Source organism: Sciurus vulgaris, assembly GCF_902686455.1.
Source record: "Sciurus vulgaris genome assembly, chromosome: 2".
Classification (NCBI taxonomy): domain Eukaryota; kingdom Metazoa; phylum Chordata; class Mammalia; order Rodentia; family Sciuridae; genus Sciurus; species Sciurus vulgaris.
The window spans coordinates 98,491,817-98,512,310 of NC_136462.1; the positions used below are offsets into that span (position 1 = coordinate 98,491,817).

At 35.9% G+C, this 20,494-nt stretch overlaps 1 protein-coding gene across 9 annotated transcripts in view; it reads right to left on the minus strand.

Moving 5' to 3' along the window:
• The window catches only part of ATP8B4 (ATPase phospholipid transporting 8B4 (putative)), a 236,553-nt gene that overhangs the window by 192,526 nt on the left and 23,533 nt on the right, over positions 1-20,494 (minus strand). For all 9 annotated transcript variants that reach the window (XM_079129885.1, XM_079129896.1, XM_079129897.1 and 6 more), the window contains exon 4: positions 13,316-13,374. In XM_079129885.1, coding sequence (XP_078986011.1) covers positions 13,316-13,350 — 35 coding nt within the window. In that variant the 5' untranslated portion in view covers positions 13,351-13,374. The remainder of the gene's footprint in view (positions 1-13,315; positions 13,375-20,494) is intronic.

Here is a 20,494-nt window from a genome sequence, read left to right on the forward strand (position 1 = left end):
CCAAGCCCTGGAACCAGTAGCGGGCTAGGGGCAGCTTTCTTCGGAAGCACTGCATTATCAAGTTCCTCCAAGACTTCAGGCTACTGAAGGCCGGGGGGTGATACACTGGAAATCTACAGGGACACTATAAGCAAATAAAGGATTGCAATATCTAAGAGACCCACTGACATCTGACCAATATGAGAAAACAAGGGAAGAAAATGTTCCAAACAAACCTAGATACTATATCAATAAAACCCAATGACAGCACAGCAGAAGAAATGTCAGAAAGGGAGTTCAGAATGTACATAATTAAAACAATCAGGGAAGCAAACGAGGAGATGAAAGAGCAAATGCAAGCATTGGAGGAGATGAAAGAGCAAATGCAGGCATTAAATGATTGCACCAATCAACAGTTAAAAGACCAAATACGGGAAGCAAGAGATCATTTCAATAAAGAGATAGAGATACTGAAAAAAAAAAAACAAACAGAAATCCTTGAAATGAAGGAAACAATAAACCAAGTTAAAAACTCCATTGAAAGCATAAGCAATAGGATAGAACACCTGGAAGAGAGAAGCTCAGACATTGAAGACAAAATATTTAATCTTGAAAACAAAGTTGACCAAACAGAGAAGATGGTAAGAAATCATGACCAGAATCTACAAGAATTATGGGATATCATGAAGAGGCCAAATTTAAGAATTATTGGGATTGAGGAAGGCCTAGAGAAACAAACCAAAGGAATGAACAATCTATTCAATGAAATAATATCAGAAAATTTCCCAAATCTGAAGAATGAAATGGAAAACCAAGTACAAGAGGCTTATAGGACTCCAAATATACAAAATTACAACAGACCCACACCAGGGCACATTATTATGAAAATACCTAACATACAAAATAAAGACAGAATTTCAGAGGCCGCGAGAGAAAAGAATCAAATTACATTCAGGGGGAAACCAATACGGATATCAGCAGATTTTTCAATCCAGACCCTAAAAGCTAGAAGGGCCTGGAACAACATTTACCAAGCCTTGAAAGAAAACGGATGCCAACCAAGAATCTTATACCCAGCAAAACTTACTTTCAGATTTGACGACGAAATAAGATCCTTCCATGATAAACAAAAGCTAAAGGAATTTACAAAAAGAGAGCCGGCATTACAGAAAATTCTCAGCAAAATATTCCATGAGGAAGAGATGAAAAACAACGATGTAAATCAGCAATGGGAGGAATTAGCATAAAGGAATAGCCAAATAAAGGAGAAACCAAATCATGTCAAAAAATAAAAATGAGTTAGGGTTAGAGTTAGGGTTAGGGAGGGCGGCAAGAATGGAGGAAGGAAGGACTGTATAGAGGGAAAAGAGGGGTGGGAGGGGTGGGTGGAAGGGAAAAAATAACAATGAATCAAACAACATTACCCTATGTAAATTTATGATTACACAAATGGTATGCCTTTACGCCATGTACAAACAGAGAAACAACATGTATCCCATTTGTTTACAATAAAAAAAAAATCAAAAAAAAAAAACAGCAAAAAAAAAAGGGTATTCATAAAGCTAATAAGAGTAAAAAAAAAAAATGAGTCAAATGACTGGGAATACAAATTATATCACAATAATAACCCTGAATGTTAATGGCCTGAACTCATCAATCAAAAGACATAGACTGGCAGATTGGATTAAAAAGAAAAATCCAACAATATGCTGCCTGCAAGAGACTCATCCCATAGAAAGAGATACCCATAGACTAAAGGTGAAAGGATGGGAAAAAACATACCATGCACACAGACACAGCAAAAAAGCTGGAGTATCCATCCTCATTTCAGAGAATGTGGACTTTAAGCCAAACCTAGTCATAACGAATAAAGAAGGACATTACATACTGCTTAAGGGAAGCATAAATCAGCAAGACATAACAATCATAAACATCTATGCCCCAAACATTGGCTCATCCATGTACGTCAAACAAATCCTTCTCAATTCCAGAAATCAAATAGACCACAGCACAATAATAGCGATTTTAACACACTTCCCTCACCGCTGGATAGATTGTCCAAACAAAAATTGAATAAAGAAACCATAGATCTCAATAGCACAATCAACAATTTAGACTTAACGGACATATATAGAATATACCATCCAACAAAGAATGAATACACTTTCTTCTCAGCAGCACATGGATCCTCCTCTAAAATAGACCATGTCTTATGCCACAAAGCTACTGTTAGCAAATACAAGAAGATAGAGATACTACCTTGTACTCTATCAGATCATAATGGATTGAAATTAGAAATAAATGACAGAATAAAAAACAGAAACTTCTCCAATACCTGGAGATTAAATAATACACTATTATATGATGAATGGATAACAGAAGACATCAGGAGGGAAATAAAAAAATTCTTAGAAGTAAACAAGAACAAAGACACATCATATCAAAATCTCTGGGACACTATGAAAGCAGTACTTAGAGGAAGATTTATTTCATGGGGCGCATTCAACAAAAGAAGTAGAAATCAACAAATAAACGACTTAACACTACAGCTCAAAGCCCTAGAAAAAGAAGAGCAGACCAACACCAAAAGTAGTAGAAGACAGGAAATAGTTAAAATCAGAGCCGAAATCAACGAAATTGAAACAAAAGAAACAATCGGAAAAATTAACAAAATAAATAGTTGGTTCTTCGAAAAAAATAAACAAAATTGATAAACCCTTAGCCACACTAACAAAGAGAAAGTGGGAGAAAACTCAAATTACTAAAATTCGGAATGAAATATCGCAACAGACATGAGTGAAATACAAAACATAATTAGAAGCTATTTTGAAAATCTATACTCCAACAAAACAGAAAACCTCGAAGACATCAACAAGTTTCTAGAGACATATGAATTACCTAAACTGAACCAGGGGGACATACACAACTTAAATAAATCAGTTTCAAGCAATGAAATAGAAGAGGTCATCAAAAGCCTATCAACAAAGAAAAGTCCGGGACCAGATGGGTTCTCAGCCAAGTTCTACAAGACCTTTAAAGAAGAGCTCATTCCAATACTTCTCAAAGTATTCCATGAAATAGAAGAGGAGGGAACCCTCCCAAACTCATTCTATGAAGCCAATATCACCCTGATACCTAAACCAGACAGAGACACATCGAGGAAAGAAAATTTCAGACCAATATCCTTAATGAACATCGATGCAAAAATTCCTAACAAAATTTTAGCAAATCGCATACAAAAATATATTAAAAAGATAGTGCACCACGATCAAGTGGGTTTTATCCCAGGGATGCAAGGTTGGTTCAACATCTGGAAAACAATAAATGTAATTCATCATATCAACAGACTTAAAGTTAAGAATTACATGATTATTTCAATAGATGCATAAAAAGCATTCGATAAAATACAGCATCCCTTCATGCTCAAAACACTAGAAAAAATTGGGGTAGTGGGAACATTCCTTAACATTATAAAGGCCATCTACGCTAAGCCCATGGCCAATATCATTCTAAATGGTGAAAAACTGAAAGCATTCCCCCTAAAAACTGGAACAAGGCAGGGATGCCCTCTTTCACCACTTCTATTCAACATCGTCCTTGAGACTCTAGCCAGAGCAATTAGATAAACTAAAGAAATTAAAGGGATACAAATTGGAAAGGAAGAACTCAAAGTATCCCTGTTCGCTGATGACATGATTATATATTTAGAGGATCCTGGAAATTCCACCAGAAAAATTTTAGAACTCACAAGTGAATTCAGTAAAGTAGCAGGTTACAAGATCAATGCTCATAAATCCAATGCATTTTTATACATAAGTGATGAATCTTCAGAAAGAGAAATTAGGAAAACTACCCCATTTACAATAGCCTCAAAAAAAAATAAAATACTTGAGAATCAATCTCACAAAAGAGGTGAAAGACCTCTACTATGAGAACTACAGAATACTAAAGAAAGAAATTAAAGAAAACCTTAGAAAATGGAAAGATCTTCCATGTTCTTGGATAGGCAGAATTAATATTGTCAAAATGGCCATACTACCAAAAGTGCTATACAGATTCAATGCAATTCCAATTAAAATCCCAATGATGTACCTTACAGAAATAGAGCAAGCAATTATGAAATTCATCTGGAAGAATAAGAAACCCAGAATAGCTAAAGCAATCCTCAGTAGAAAGAGCAAAGCAGGGGGTATTGCAATACCAGATCTTCAACTCTATTACAAAGCAATAGTAACAAAAATGGCATGGTATTGGTACCACAGATCAATGGTACAGAATAGAGGACATGGACACAAACCCCAATAAATACAATTTTCTCATACTAGACAAAGGTGCCAAAAATATGCAATGGAGAAAAGATAGCCTCTTCAACAAATGGTGCTGGGAAAACTGGAAATCCACATGCAACAGAATGAAACTAAACCCCTATCTCTCACCCTGCACAAAACTCAACTCAAAATGGATCAAGGACCTCGGAATCAGTCCAGAGACCCTGCATCTTATAGAAGAAAAAGTAGGTCCAAACCTTCAACTTGTTGGCTTAGGATCAGACTTACTTAACAGGACTCCCATAGCACAAGAAATAAAAGCAAGAATCAACAACTGGGATAGATTCAAACTAAATAGCTTTCTCTCAGCAAAGGAAACTATTAGTAATGTGAAGAGCCTACAGAGTGGGAGAATGTCTTTGCCACTCATACTTCAGATAGAGCGCTAATTTCCAGAATCTATAAAGAATTCAAAAAACTCTACACCAAGAATACAAATAATCCAATCAACAAATGGGCTAAGGAAATGAACAGACACTTCACAGAAGAAGATGTACAAGCAATCAACAAACATATGAAAAAATGTTCAACATCTCTAGTAATAAGAGAAATGCAAATCAAAACTACCCTAAGATTCCATCTCACCCCAATTAGAATGGCGATTATCAAGAACACAAGCAACAATAGGTGTTGGAGAGGATGTGGGGAAAAAGGTACACTCATACATTGCTGGTGGGGTTGCAAATTAGTGCAGCCACTCTGGAAAGCAGTATGGAGATTCCTCAGAAAGCTTGGAATGGAACCACCATTTGACCCAGCTATCCCACTCCTTGGCCTATACCCAAAGGACTTAAAATCAGCATACTACAGAGATACAGCCACATCAATGTTCATAGCTGCTCAATTCACAATAGCCAGATTGTGGAACCAACCTAGATGCCCTTCAGTTGATGAATGGATAAAGAAACTGTGGCATATATATATATGCCATATATGTTTGCTTAAGTCACTGTTACCATGGTAATGACCCAATACAAAAAAGCAACAACTAGCAATGTAGCAATGTATATATATATACATTGGAGTATTACTCTGCCATAAAGAATGATAAAATTATGACATTTGCAGGCAAATGGATGAAATTGGAGAATATCATGCTAAGTGAGATAAGCCAATCTCAAAAAACTAAAGGACGAATGATCTCGCTGATAAGCCGATGAGGACATATAATGGGGGGGTGGGAGGGGTTATCGTTAGGGTTAGGGTTAGTTTTAGGGTTAGGGATAAGGAGGGTGGTAAGAATGGAGGAAGGAAGGACTGCAGAGAGGGAAAAGAGGGGTGGGAGGGGTGGGGGGGAAGGGAAAAAAATAACAGAATGAATCAAACAACATTACCCTATGTAAATTTATGATTACACAAATGGTATGCCTTTGCGCCATGTACAAACAGAGAAACAACATGTATCCCATTTGTTTACAATAAAAAAATAAAAAATAATAAAAAATAAAAGGAAAAAATATATATATGAAAAAATAAATAAAAAGGACTGGGGATGTAAAAAAATAAAAATTAAAAAAAATAAAACTCTGATTCCAGAAAGAAAATGAATTTGAGAGTCAGTGAAAAATATCTTTCCTTCTACAAGTAAATTATTTACAAAGGAAAAATTAAAACTTGTTATATAGAACTTAGAATAATGTATGCAGGTTTTAACAGTACACAAAACAGAAGACATTTTCTATGTTTGCTTAAGTCACTGTTACCATGGTAATGACCCAATACAAAAAAGCAACAACTAGCAACCAGAACCCATGAATAAATGCAAGTTCCTGGCATTTTTATGATGATTTCCAACTTGTCATTCTGCTTGTCATGTCATCTCTACTTGTCAGCTGGTACATGCACTGTTTTGGTTATCAGGCCTGCTTATGAGGAGTGACAGGATGTTCACTGTACAACCATGCTACTCAAGAAGAAAATTTGAAACCCAACTTTCCCATCGAAGCAGGATGGGCTGTACTCAACATGTTGATATCCCAAGGGTCTCCCAAGGAAAACATTTAGGATTTTTCCTGTCTGTTTTATGAATCTGAAAAGCCAAAGATGCAAGAAAATTGATTTAAAAATGCCTCATTTAACATCACTGAGCCTGAAAGTTTCCATACTGTTTTTCTCTTTCTTATTGCATATGCTTAACTGAGTAATCTCCTACCCTACTCCTATCTTGTTTGCATAGTTTTATTCCTCTTGCCCTCTGACTTCCAAACCCCAACTTAAAAAAAAAAAAATTACTAAAACCTCTTTCTTGAAGTTCTCCAGTCACTTCTAATTAAGAATATTTTTCTTTAGTTCTTATTCTCATGAGCACCTACCATTAGACCTGGTTAACCACCCCATTTTCTGGGATGCACCCTTCCCGGAGATTTTCATTCTCTCTCCTCTCTTTGTTCCCCTGGATCCTTGCTGTTCTCTGCTCCCTCTTAGGCTCCTCCCTCCCACTCTCCAAGCCGTATGAGTTTCCACCCCAACACAGCACAGCTCAGCCATCACTCCTTAACAAGTTACATCTTTCTCCTAGCCTTAAGTATCTCCCTCTATCTGATATTCCTATCTACGGCTCTCATCACAGTGAAACTCTATTCCACATTAACTTGGGCATTTCCTTTTAGGTGCTTGGTCTATTTAATCTGGAGGCCAAAGGTAACCCTTTTTCACATCATGACACTCAGATCCTGAGAGCCTGTCACTTCGTATTCACACTCTTTAAACTGTCTGTTCTCACCTACCTGAACCATGATTTCCCATGACACACCCTTATTTCCATTTAAGTCTGACTACAGACTTGCTCATACCTCTCCTTGTAGTACAAATTTAAAAAACAGGACTGGAATCATTTCCCATATCCTCTGGAGAAACTTCCTCAAACACTTTCATTCACATTGAGCTCTCCTGTCCTAAACATCTACAGGCCACATAACACAATGGGAATTTAGCATTACCTTTTAATTATTACCTATTGTTAGGTTCATTTATGGTCTTCTCCCGATTATATACGTTCCTTAAAGCTGAAAATCTGAATTTGTCCCCATTTCTTAATAAGCCCAGTAGCACTCAATACACAGCTAGTCTAAGCAGACAGGTCCTTCCAGCATGACCTTGTGAACCCACCTAAAAATACACTGCACATACCAGTTTCCTCCTGCATTTTTATCACTGTGAGCTTTATAATTTTTATACATCACCTCACATCTTCTTTGGAAAGTAAATAAAGCAATAGTCATACATGTTAATAGTTATAGAGTAAGCACACTATGAATATTGAATTTCATAAATCATTTATTTTTATTTTAAAAAGATATAATGGATTGTGTATTCATTGGTATGTACATGAACATGAAATTTCACTATTAAACCAATCTTTTCTCAGAGAAACACATGTATATCATTATAATATAGACCTACAGAGATCCTGAAGACCTAAAGAGATTCAGTGATTATTGAAGCTCACATACTGGAAAGATGGTGAAATACTAGAAAGACAGTGAATCAAGAAAGCAATAATAAAGGTTTCAGGTGATGGATATGCCAATGACTCTAATTTGATCATTACATGATGTCTACATGAACTGAAGCATCGCATCATACCCTATAAATATGAACTATTATTATGAGTTTGTTAAAATTGTATTTTTTAAGAATTATTAAAAATAAAGTTTTAATGGTACAACTATAATGAATTTAATAAAATATTTGGTGATTCTGGGTGGAAAAAAAAAATGACAGTAGACCATATTTTTCTACTCCACTCTTGACTACTTAGATTCTAAGTCAAAAGAAAAGCAAGTAACTATGGAAACACAGAAAGCCCAGTTGAAATGAGTGGGAGGAAAATGGAAGAATCTGTATTGATGGGGTTTCAGGGGTGGTTGTAGCAATGACTGCTGGGAGTTGGAGGTACTGAGCCATATTTGTTGCACTGAATGAACACTCTGGAAAATCCAAATGAGCACATTCCACCAATCGCAAAAGTCAATGAGAAGAACAATAGATTCCATCCAATAACTATTTGGTCAACCAGGCAAGTCAATCCTAGGAATCTAGTATTAGAATCATGACAACTGGATGGAAGACCTTCTTTATAAGCTGAAACTATTTAGTTAAATCTCACCAACTTATAAAAACCTGTGTACTTCCCAGGCAGGATCAAAAATTAACCTCAGGGAGGAAAAAAATCTCCCATCTATCTAAGCGCATGAGATATACAGATAAAGTGTTCTGCTTTCCTGATGTTTCTGAGTTTGAGGCAGAATAACTTTCTCATCACTGACGAATTCATCTCCTTTCTCAAATTATTCAAAGTTCAAGAAAATTGGGGAAAGCTTGCATGGGCCTCAGCAAAAGAGAACAAGAACCAGTAGAAACCAATGTTTTCCATCATTAATTCCTTCATTTTTAAATGAGTCACAAAATAGCCATAATTAACCCAACACTTTTTCTGACATTTTTTGACATCCACACTTTTTAATAAAACTGCAACTGTTTTCACTACTTCTTCCATTTTAAACTCCTTTTACTAGGGATAATGAGTCTGGCTATTTGGCTCTCTCACACATTAAACATTTTTAACATTAACATAGTTTAGTACAACTGTTCTCATTACTTCTATTATTCATTCATTTTATTAACCAAGAAAACTTTGAACTCCCTTATAATGAGAATAATCATTCTAGCACTTGGCTCACTCTCCTCTCTCCAATTCCACTTTGTTCAACAACTCTTGGCAGTCTGAAATTCCTCTTATAATTAATTTTGTTTCCCACCTTCCAATTTTCACAATATCATGTCTGGTTCACCAATTAGTTTTACTTAGAATCATTAACCTTGTCTTTTGTTTATGTTCTAAACCCTTTATCATCCCAAACTGTTTTTGATCATTTTCTAAGCCTGTGTTATGTCTTATAATGTGTTTTGCAGCTTTAGAGTTTGCTGATAAATTAAGGTTCTCCATGTATTGAAACATCTTCCTTCAGCCTTCAAAGAGAAAATCTTACTTGGCCAGCTTAGTGTTTGTGGAAATTGCACCATTTATCTGAGTTTTATGTAAATTATCCTGCCCAATTCATGTATACAAATGCTAAAGGTAGGATTTAAGGCTATTCTAAGACTACTTGGTAAAATTTTCTATCTCCCTTTATCATGTTTTGTCTTTTGAGTATAAAAACTTTGCCAATGTATATGAAAGAAGCAAAGGAGATTAGGGTAATTGGGTGGTTGTTTTGGTTTTATTGTGTTTGTTTATTTGTTTGCAGGATTGGTCAAAATAATAATATGATATCATGGAAGAAAGCACACATACACAAGACTTTGGAATCTAGCCAATTAGAATTTCAACACTGCCATCTTTCACTTGTGTGATTACAAGTTACAAAATGAAGACAAGTTACAAAATGAAGCCTCATCTATATATCTCTGGGCATTCTGTTGGTTGGTCGTGGTTTACAAAAAACAATGAAACTTTACTGAAAAATTTATCAGCCAAAGCTAAAGGGTAAATTTCAGCTAAATGTAAAATATCAAGACCTTCTTTGTAACTTGATTGTTTGAAAAAGTCATCAGTTTTTCATTGGGTTTTGTGAAAGATAAAAGTAAAGCACTCAGTACACAGCTGGATTGACAACTACATAAGTAGAACCCATTATCTACTTACATGATCTTAAGTCCCTAATGTAAGATATCTATGTCTCAAAGTTTTATTTATTTTTTAAAATATGTTTAGTTGTAGATGGACACAATGCCTTTATTATTTGTGTAGTGCTGAGAATTGAACCCAGTGCCTTACACATACTAGGCAAATGCTTTACCACTGAGCCACAACCCCAGCCTCAATCTTTACTATATAAAAGTGAGATGATAAAAGTACTTCATGGAGTTGTAAGATTAAATAAGTTTAATATAGTAAAGTACCTAAAACTATGACTTTCATGTGGTAAGAACCACATGTTCTAGTACCTTTATTACTACTACTATCATTACTAACCAGATATCTACCAATATTCATGCTGACATTGCAGGAAAAATTCCTGAACTCAACAAATGCTTTGCACAGAGTAGGCAATTAATAAGTATTTCATTCAATGATTATCATTTCAATATGGCTCATTTGAGAAAGGAATCTCTACAACCACACTTGTTTAGACTATTAGTCCTCTTCTTGTTTTAGGTACATTGTTTTTTCTAGTATTGTATAATCTACATAATTTATCAGCAGCTTCCACACCTTCGGAATCACACGTTTTCTCAATTTGGGACATAGTATCTGCTGCAGACAGTTTACAAGTTTAGCCCATTCCTCAGTAACTTCTTAACATTTCTATCACCAGTATCTCACTTTATCCAGTGCTTTATAAGTAATCTAAAATTTATTGTGATTACTTTCCCAGAGTCATTTTGCTCTTACATTTAAGACAAACTGAGCATTAATAGAGAATTCCCAAAAAAGGTATACCACAGGGCCTGTTACATAGTAATCATCTAATAAATATTAGTGTTACCATTATCAAATATTTCATATAAATTAGCTGATTTCATCCTCCAGTAAATACTCCAATGAGAAAAAAAATTCTCCATTTCATAGGTAAAATAACTCATGCTCAGAAAAATAAAGAGATGGAAATCACAAGTTGACCATAAGCTAATGAAAAAGGATTCACACTATGGTCTGTCTTACCCCAAAACATTCTCTCCACTACATTTGAGAGCCTTCACTATTTCTCCTTTCATCTTTTTTATGACAAGTTTGGGCTTATTTGCATTTCTTTTTCAGCCTTTTGATGGGAATAAAACTTCTCCAACTGATATGAACATCCTGCCTGGGATCTGTTGGGGTCTGTCCAAATCTACTTGCATTTAGGATGATACCTTTTGAAGCTGGGCAAGACTGAGCGAAATAGCCAAGGCTTGTTGTATATTAGTCTACTTTATTCCTCAGGATAAGTCTATGAAATAGGTGCTTTTATTATCCCCCCTTTGTAGCTGAATAAACTGTGGCTAAGAGAAACCCCACAACTCACTACATGGCCAGCCATTCCATTGGGAGTCCCCAGGAAAGGTCAGGTGCTTGCTCTTTCCCACTGAACCACAACGGTGGGCATTACAGTTGAGATATCTGTGCCCCTCCACTTTTCTTCAGCTTCCCTTCCTCCATTTTTGGTGTCATTCTTGGTTTTGCCAATCCATAATGGATTTTGCTTTTTCTCTGACATGTTTTCACTCAGAGACTGAGGTGCCTTTTAGAATCTGCTATTGTTATGGAATACTGTTTTACTGACCTTTTGTTATTAAGAAACACAACAGAAAACACAGCAAGAGTTGCACATATGTGTGCCTTTGCTCACAATCATGAAAGTTGAACTATCTTTGTATCATTAGTATATTATTATTTTGAAAAGAAAGATCTGAAACAATCTGGTTCATTAACATCCACTCAACCTAGGTGGTGGGCACAAAGGTGTTGCACTATTTCTCAAACTTCTATGTAAGTTTGAAATATCTCATAAATCAAGCAGAAAAATAACTGCAAATAGAAAAGACTATCATCTTAGAAAACACTTTTAGAGTTACTGCTCACAGAATGAAACTATTTGCTATTTATTGGAAGATAAACACAGCCAAGTACTTACATGTATAATTATACCCATGGCAGATGAGTTATTATTGGTTTTTTTCCCCATGATCTTAAAATATACACATAAATACTCCTCTGGATGAGCATTTGATGGTTAAGGTTTTCAAGAGTCATCCTCTACAGTTAAAAGACTGAATGTAGATAAGGTGGAAAGGCATCACCTGGGAATGACCAGAGGGGTTAAGTGACTGTATGTCAGGAGGCCACACAGAGTGGCATTCATCCCCTTGAGAATAATAGTCCTTCTTTCTCAGGTTAAGAACCATATGCATCAGCCTCCTAAGAGGGATTCCTTCTCTCAAGGGCAAACTTAACTTTAACAACGCTCATAAGATTGATGAATAAAATCAGAGAGTCAGTACATTGTTTTACAATGAAAAATCTGTCATAGAAACAGTGTGTTGACTCCCTGTGGGGAAGCCTACATTGAAAAATCAAGCTATAATCACAAGTTTTCATGACTAGCACAGAATGAGGAAAGACAAGTTGCTAGGTACCTCTGCTGCATATTTAATAGTGTCAAGCTACATTGCCCAATGCATCAATCTGTATATACAGGAAAAGACCTGGCCATAGGAACAAAAACCTAAAAGGTTCATTGACCAAAACTCTCTCTCCTCTGGCCAGTGCCCGAGTTTGCCCCCATGACTCTCATATTTCTAAGTGTTAATGACCATCACACCCCTCTTTGAATGGAGACTTTCTTTCAATTTTATAGCAGGTCTTCTAAGCCACATATCACCTATAGAAGCAATAATGCCAGTTGCCCATGTTAAAGCTTTTAAAAGATTCTATATAGCAACTTATGCTGAGTTATAGATCACAAGATCTTGATAAGAGGCCATAATATAATTCACAAAGTTGTTCATTAATGTGTCCCAAGTTCCTAGCTCTTAATAAATATTTCTTATGTAAATGAAGAAAACTCATTCAAAAGAAAAAGTAGTGGCCTAAAGCCCCTACTTTTAAACTAATCATTCTAACTACTCACTTTGTAAATACAATAATTCAGGACCGGACAACTTCATTCTAAATATACTTTTCCACATTCAGCATGAATTATTGAGAGAAAAATTCATCAACCATCAGCTACTACTATCAATTCCATCACTAAATACTATCAAAAGGTCCATTTTCATATTGTTTCAGCACATTTCATCATCTCACAATGCCCATAAGCATACCAACCACTGCATGCGGAAGAGAAATAAGTGTGTAAACATTACAAAGATCTAAATTTTGGAAACTTCTGACATTTTGCTTTTAAAACAGGCCTACAAAGAAAGTTTTGAGTAAGGGCGTAAGGTCCTAGAAGACATGATCCCAATTACAGTCCTTAAGGTCAGACCCACCCCAACATGTATGTGCTGTATGTTTTACTCACTGCGTACTGGAACTTTTCATTATATTCACGATCATTGGCTTTTACAACACGTTTCACTTCTAAAGAAAAAGAAAAATCAGTATGAAATTAAACTTTAAACCCTCAGCAATATATTATTCATTAAAATAAAATCGTTCAGGTTACTTTCTTGTCAACATTACAAGAATTCTTTCCTTTGAAATTGAAGGGTAATGGCCTTATCTAGCCTAAATATTGGAACCTGCAGTGGAAAGTCCCAAAATGGAAAGCTGCGACAACTTGTGTTCAGGGTGACACTTGGGTTTCTACCATTTGTAGGGTGTTTTGTCTGCTGCATCCACCTACATGGTTTCCTTCTTGCCTCTCTAGTGGTCAGGCCCTGTGATTGTTCCAGTTTTCTAGTCTGATTCACTTAATTGCTGATAGGAACAATATTGGACTGATGTCAATGGCTGACAAAACTGGAGTGGGTCAGTCCCTGATGTGTATGACTGTAAAATCCAGAACTCACCATGAAGCAATCCCTCAAACAACCATCCATCCACAAAAAAACCACTTCAAGTCCTGGTTATAAAAAAACAAACCTTTCTTTTTTTCTGATTCCCCACAAAGAACAAAAAACTCAAAGCCCAAAATGGTATTTCAGAGGATGAAGTGATTTAAAAGCTTAAAAATCCAGATAACTTATCTTTATGCCCCTACCTTAACCCATGAGTAGTAAAACAGATTACAGAAAGACAATGGATGAATGAAGGTGGAAGGATCTTTCTAAATGACAAGAGCTAACTTGGCCCACTGAAATGGCACATCTAATTTATAGATTAACTTTGACTTTAAGCAAAAAAAAAAAATCATATGTACTAATTTGAATATTAATTGACCTTAGGTTAATGCACATTCAGATGTTGATAATTTTCATGCACATTCAGATGGTGATAATTTCAAATTTTATATTTGTATGATGAACATCAAAGAAGGAAGTTCTGTATCTAATTTTACCTATACTAAATGCCAGAATCTTTATGAGGTAAGTAGGAGCCATCTATCCAGTGAATTCACGTAGCCACACTCTACAAAGGATTGGGACCAGCCCTCTTCCAAAGTGATCAAGTAATTTCTATGGTAGGTCAATTTGGGTGTCCAAGATTGCCCTCGTCCCATAAGATCTGGTGAGAGCTAAAAGTCCTCTTTTTTTTTTTGCTTCTAAATCCTTATGATGAAGTCTTAATCTTTGCTTCTATATTTCGAGTCATTACTGTCTTTCTGAATGAAACTTTCATGGATTAATTCTTGAAGATTTCCCATCCCTTCATTAAATTCTGCAAAATTCTCACTTTGGTTCTAAATCCCTACAGCTTTCTGCCTTTAACCTAGATATGTTAGACCTGAATTATCTCTGCAGAGATTAACTTTCTTATATATGCTACCAAAATATATGAGGGATATAAACCATTCATGACAATAAGTCACATCGTGCAAGACAAGGAAGCTAGAAACAAACCCCACAACAACTCCCAGTGAGAATGGCTTAGAGGTTCAGTGGCAAACCAATAGCTCATAGGCATCATGAGATTTTTCCAGATGTAATCTCAATAATGAAAGGAAAGTGGATCACATGGGTTTGTGATCAACCAGAGTAAACTCATTTCTGAACAATTATCAATGAATCTGTCTGACTCCAAAAGAAGAAAAGATACAAAGATCACTTTTTAAAAATATTTTTAAGTTGTTGATAGACCTTTATTTTACTTATTTACTTCTATGCCATGTTGAAAATTGAACCCAGTGCCTCACACATCCAAGGCAAACACTCTACCACTGAGCTACAACCCAACCCCAAAGGATCACTTTTAAAATATAAAAATATAAAATATAAAAATCATTTTTAAAAACCCTATATATCACCAGGTTTAAAGTTGAGTCAAACTTCAGCTTTTTTTTTTTTTTTTTTTTTTTTTGCCATACTGGGGATTGAACTCAGAGCCTTGTGCTCGCGAGGCAAGCACTCTACCAGCTGAGCTCTCTCCCCAGCCCCAGTTTTATAATCTTTACCCGCCTATCTTCTCAGGTCCCAGTGAAATTTCAGAAAACATTTTTTAAGAATAAAAACAGAACACTGCTAGAAATCAAAAGTATTGCTAGCACAAATTTTGAAGAAAGTTCAGAAAATAAATTAGAAAGTAAACGAATCATTATGACTAAGAAAGAAAAAAAAAAGATAGGAGTAACTCCAGCCAACAGAATTAGGAGAACAGTCTTCCTAGTAGAGCCCCAAAAGCAGCACAAATGCACTCAATATGTTTAAAAATTGAGTGTGTATTATGGACAGGGTGAAGTACAAGTTTACACCTATTAGCCTGGGAAATAATTAATAGGGTCCCCTTTCTTCTCAAAGTGTTTCAATGTGGAAAATAAATTATATTATCACCTTACTTTTGGAACATCATCAGAGTAATTGTACAATACTGGACCCAGCTAGTCCCTTCCATACTTCCTCTTTTGCCCAATGTACCAGCGGAGGAAACCAAGAGTGAATGCACAGGCCTGACACAAGCAGCTCTGACCCTCCACAGCAGCTATAGTAGACTTTGGTAAAGCCTGCCTGACCAGGAAGTTCTGGAATTTTCCAGACTGCCTGCCTTACCCACAGAAAAGCCTGTCAGCTGGCTACTCTCTGACTCTCCTGTTTAAAGGAGAGGTCTAGTAGAGAAAAAGACCCATGCAACTGTACTAGGCTAGCTAGTTCTTCACTTGTAAATATAAGCCAGCAATCAAAAGTCACCACTGTTTTTTATCTGAAAAAAAAAAAAAAAGCACACACACACACACAAAAAAAAAGATCCAAGAGGAAGAGAGAATGCTGAAGACAGGTGGGAAAGGGGGTTGATTTCCATTTAGTACCTTGAAGATATGTAAGAAGACATGCCACCATGAAACAAAAACAAGCTGATACAAAGAAAACAAGAATGAATTCTTGGTAAAGATAGTTAATGAACAAAATGGAATAGATAAGATTTTAAAAATCTCTTAAAATGAATATTGACATGACAAAGAAAAGGAAAGTATGAAAAGAAAACTTGGGAGAAAGGAACACAAGCAATGGATGGGAAGACATAATCAAATAAACAGAAGAACTCTACACAAGAGTAAGCCATAACTCTCCAAATTGAAAGGGCCATTAAATGACAATCAGAATGAATGGAAATGGACCCACAGATCTTCATAAAAGTTTGAGCTCTGAAGACCAGGAGATGATCTTAAAATCTTCCAGAAGGGGGAAAAAATTGTTTAAGCTCAGAGACATAAGAATCAGACAAACATGAAATTTTTCACAAGCAACAAAACTATGACTTGGAGTGATGCCTTTCAGTTTTAATGAGAGATGATTTTGAACTTAGAATTCATTATTCAGGCAAGTAAACAATCAAGTGTGAAGGGAAAATAAAGACATTTTCAGACCTGAAAGAATATTTATGTCTAAGAACACCTTCAAAACAAGTTTTCAAGAATGTACAACAGAAAAAAATAACATTTTAAATTTTGAAAGTAGAGTAAAAGGTGTAGAAGCAAGGACAACGATTAACCACAGTCAAGAATGATAATAAAAATGCAAAATAGGTTAACCCACACCCCTGCCCAAGATAGAGCAGAAATTCTGTAAGGAAAAGGAATGCCTGTCCAGAGCCCTTTATATCACAAAATCTATTTCTCAGAAAGAGTAAAAGTACTACCTGTTCTTGGCTCAAACACTAATTTCTCCAAGAAAGTCTCACAAGAAGTCATCTTTTGGTACAAAGAAAATAAAAATAAGATTTTTAGAGCTCTGTTTTATAACAGATCTACATATATCATACCTAACTCAATTCAGAAAAGCCAGTAGTGTCCCTGTACTCATTCTCTGCTAATCTGATTAAATTTAGGAGTATATTTTAGGATATTTGGGTGAATAAATGAACTGTATGCCCTTTAATCATTTATCCTAATCATTATTTCTCTCAAATTCACTTGTGCTAAATACTATGTGACCATGAACTTCAGCACTTCCTGAAAAATACCTGGAGAATAGCTGTGCTATGCTGCTAAGTACAAGGCCTATAAGACAGATCAGTTGGAAGCAAGATTACACCTTCTCACACTCATACATTGCTGATGGGGTTGCAAATTGGTGCAGCCACTCTGAAAGCAGTATGGAGACTCCTTAGAAAACTTGGAATGGAACCACCATTGATCCAGCTGTCCCACTCCTTGGTTTATACCCAAAGGACTTAAAATCAGCATACTACAATAATGCAGCCACATTAATGCTTGTAGCAGCTCAATTAACAATAACTAGATTGTGAAATCAATCTAGATGCCCTCCAATAGATGAATGGATAAACAAACTGTGGTGTATACACACAATGGACTATTAGTCAGTCATAAAGAATAAAATTATGGCATTTGCAGGTAAATGGATGGAGCTGGAGAATATCGTGCTAAGTGAGATAAGCCAATCCAAAAAAAAAACTAAAACCAAATGTTTTCTCTGATAAGTGGATGCTGATACATAATGCTGGGGACAGGGTGTTAAGGAAGAATGAAGGATTGTGTAGAGGGAAATGAGGGGAGAGAAGGGGAGGGGAAAAGGAAAGATGGTGGAATGAGACAGATATCATTATCCTATGTATATGTATGATTACACAAATGGTGACTCTACATTGTGTACCACCAAAGAAATGAGAAGTTGTACTCCATTTCTGTACAATGAATCAAAAAGGATTCTGCTATCATGTATAACTAAATAAAACAAACAACAACAACAAAATGTTGTGCCTTTTATGTCAGTTGAGGAACAGAGACAGGTATCTAGAAAGGATGCCATTGTTCACCATCTCAGCAACTCACCCAAGAAATCAGTCGTCAGAATTTTCTTGACCTTGTTTTGTATCTGCTTCAGAATATAGAAAAAGAAGTAATGCCTTCGAAGTCCTACTTCACGCAGATAATGAAAATGTAAAAACAATCTAAAACTATGAAACCCAGTATCACTTGTTGTCTTCCTCAACCAAATAAAATATCAATGAAGCACTAATAGACTGCTTATCTTTGAACCCATGTGCTTCCTGTTACATTCTCCAAGCTAACCACGTAAGGATATCTTGTTTATTTAAGGAAGTGGTTACTTGTAAATCAGTAAAATGTTAGAGAGTATTTACCAAAAAGAATAACCTGGTCTCAGAATAATCAGCCTATGGTGCCCTACACCACTGATAGGGCTGATGGTGTACACGTTCATGTCACTCATGGTTTAAGATTTTTATTTTTTATGTATGTTCACTTGGCTTGTTTTTCAATTTGGAAGGGAGGTATCTCCAGCACATCCAAAAGTGTTAGCAGATCACTTAAAAAAACAAGTTCAAAATGTGATAGGAACCTAACATTACCTGCTGTACAATTTTAACTGCAATTAAGATGCTGTTCCCCTCTAGGCAAGTTTTTTAGCATCCATAAAAGTGAGAGTTTGATGAAAGAGCCCTCAGTAAGAAAAAGTACCCTGGAACTTGAGGCAAGAGACCTGAAGTACACTAACTCATGACCTCTCCTGACCTATGAGTTCTCAGTAAAATAACTCCACTCTGGGTTGGAATCATTAAATGAGGAAATGTGTGGGAAGCACTTTGTAAACAGAAAAATACCAGAAAATCCAGAAAATTCTTTCTTTAAAAAACAAATAAATAAAACATAGAAAATAGGTGAAAAAAGAAAATCACCCAAACGTGGATAGCCAGCCTTTTAGTTGCTCATATTATTATCTCCCAAGAGGATCTTGAAGTAATTTTCTGAATGTTTTCAGTGGAAATTGGTAAATGCCCATTGATTCTACTCCAGGTCCTGGAAGGCAACACCCAACTCCTCATCTGGGTTCTTTTCCTTCATAATATAATGAATTATACATTATTCATCTTCCACTTCCAGTAGGCAGAAGAACACAGCCCATTTGTGTCTTTTTTTTAATTACTGGTTTGCCTGTGAACAATTCATAACACCTTACTATTTAAGACCAGTTAATGAACGCAGGGGCTTTGCTAACAAGACCAAGAGGAAAGGGAAGATCTGGGAGGCTTCCACTGGACCCATGAGTGACCACAGAAAGCATGAGTCCCTAATTAATAAGCACACTGTCTTTCTTCAATTAACTCCAGAGCATTTTGTCCTTTACAAAATGCGGTTTAGAAAACAGCCTTCAGGCACTTGGCTTTAGACCCCCAAAATCATGAAATGATGAAGTGCCGTGGGGAATTGGGGGGTCCCTATGTAAAACTCTGATGGCACAGATGGCTGTTTCCTGAGCAAGTTTGGTACCCATCCAAAAACTAAAGATTGTCTCTAAACATGGAATGTCATTGGGGTTTGGGGTTGTTGTTGATTTGTGGGGGGCTTGGGTCAGAAATCTCAGGAAAAAAAATTCCCCCAAGCTAAATCAATAACTTCAGGTTTTGTTTTGTTTTTTTTCCCCTTTCTTAATTTTCTTTCATTCTTCACAATCTGGTCTGTGTGGTTGGAAGCCAGAGCAATTCATTAAAGACATGAGGGAAAAACAATGAGTCGGGAGAGCTTTAAAGAAAAGAGTTCCCCAGCCTCCAAGATTTCCTGATTTGCTTCCAGGAATGCATTCTGATACAATTGAAAACTATGTGTCCTGAATTGGGGTTTCCTATTGAAACCCAGTGGTGACCTGCAACTTCTGGGACTTATTGACATTTAAGTTGAAAACTAAAGAGAATTAAGGAGGGAAAAATAATCTTCCCACAATTTTTTTTTTATTCTTGTCCCCACAAAAAAAGCTTGGAAACAAAGTTAGGGAATTCAAACAAATACTAAAGGGCCTTGGGTTTGTTTTCCTCTTGACTGAGCCAATTTGTTCATCAGGTCCAGATAGCTGGAAAATTTGATTAATTAGGCACTTTATTCCTTCCATGGCTTACTATAACTTCACAGAGAAATATAAAAATTGTATTAACCCATCCTTCTTCTAGCATACATGAACTGAATTATATAAATTATAAGTGAAATCAACAAAATCTTTAGATAAGTCCTCAGCATTTTGCTTCCTGTGAGTGTAGATTCATGTAGTGAGGAGATTTGCCTCACTATACCAATAATGATAATAATAATAACTAATGTTTATTAAGCACTTATTAAAAACTAGTATTCTATGAA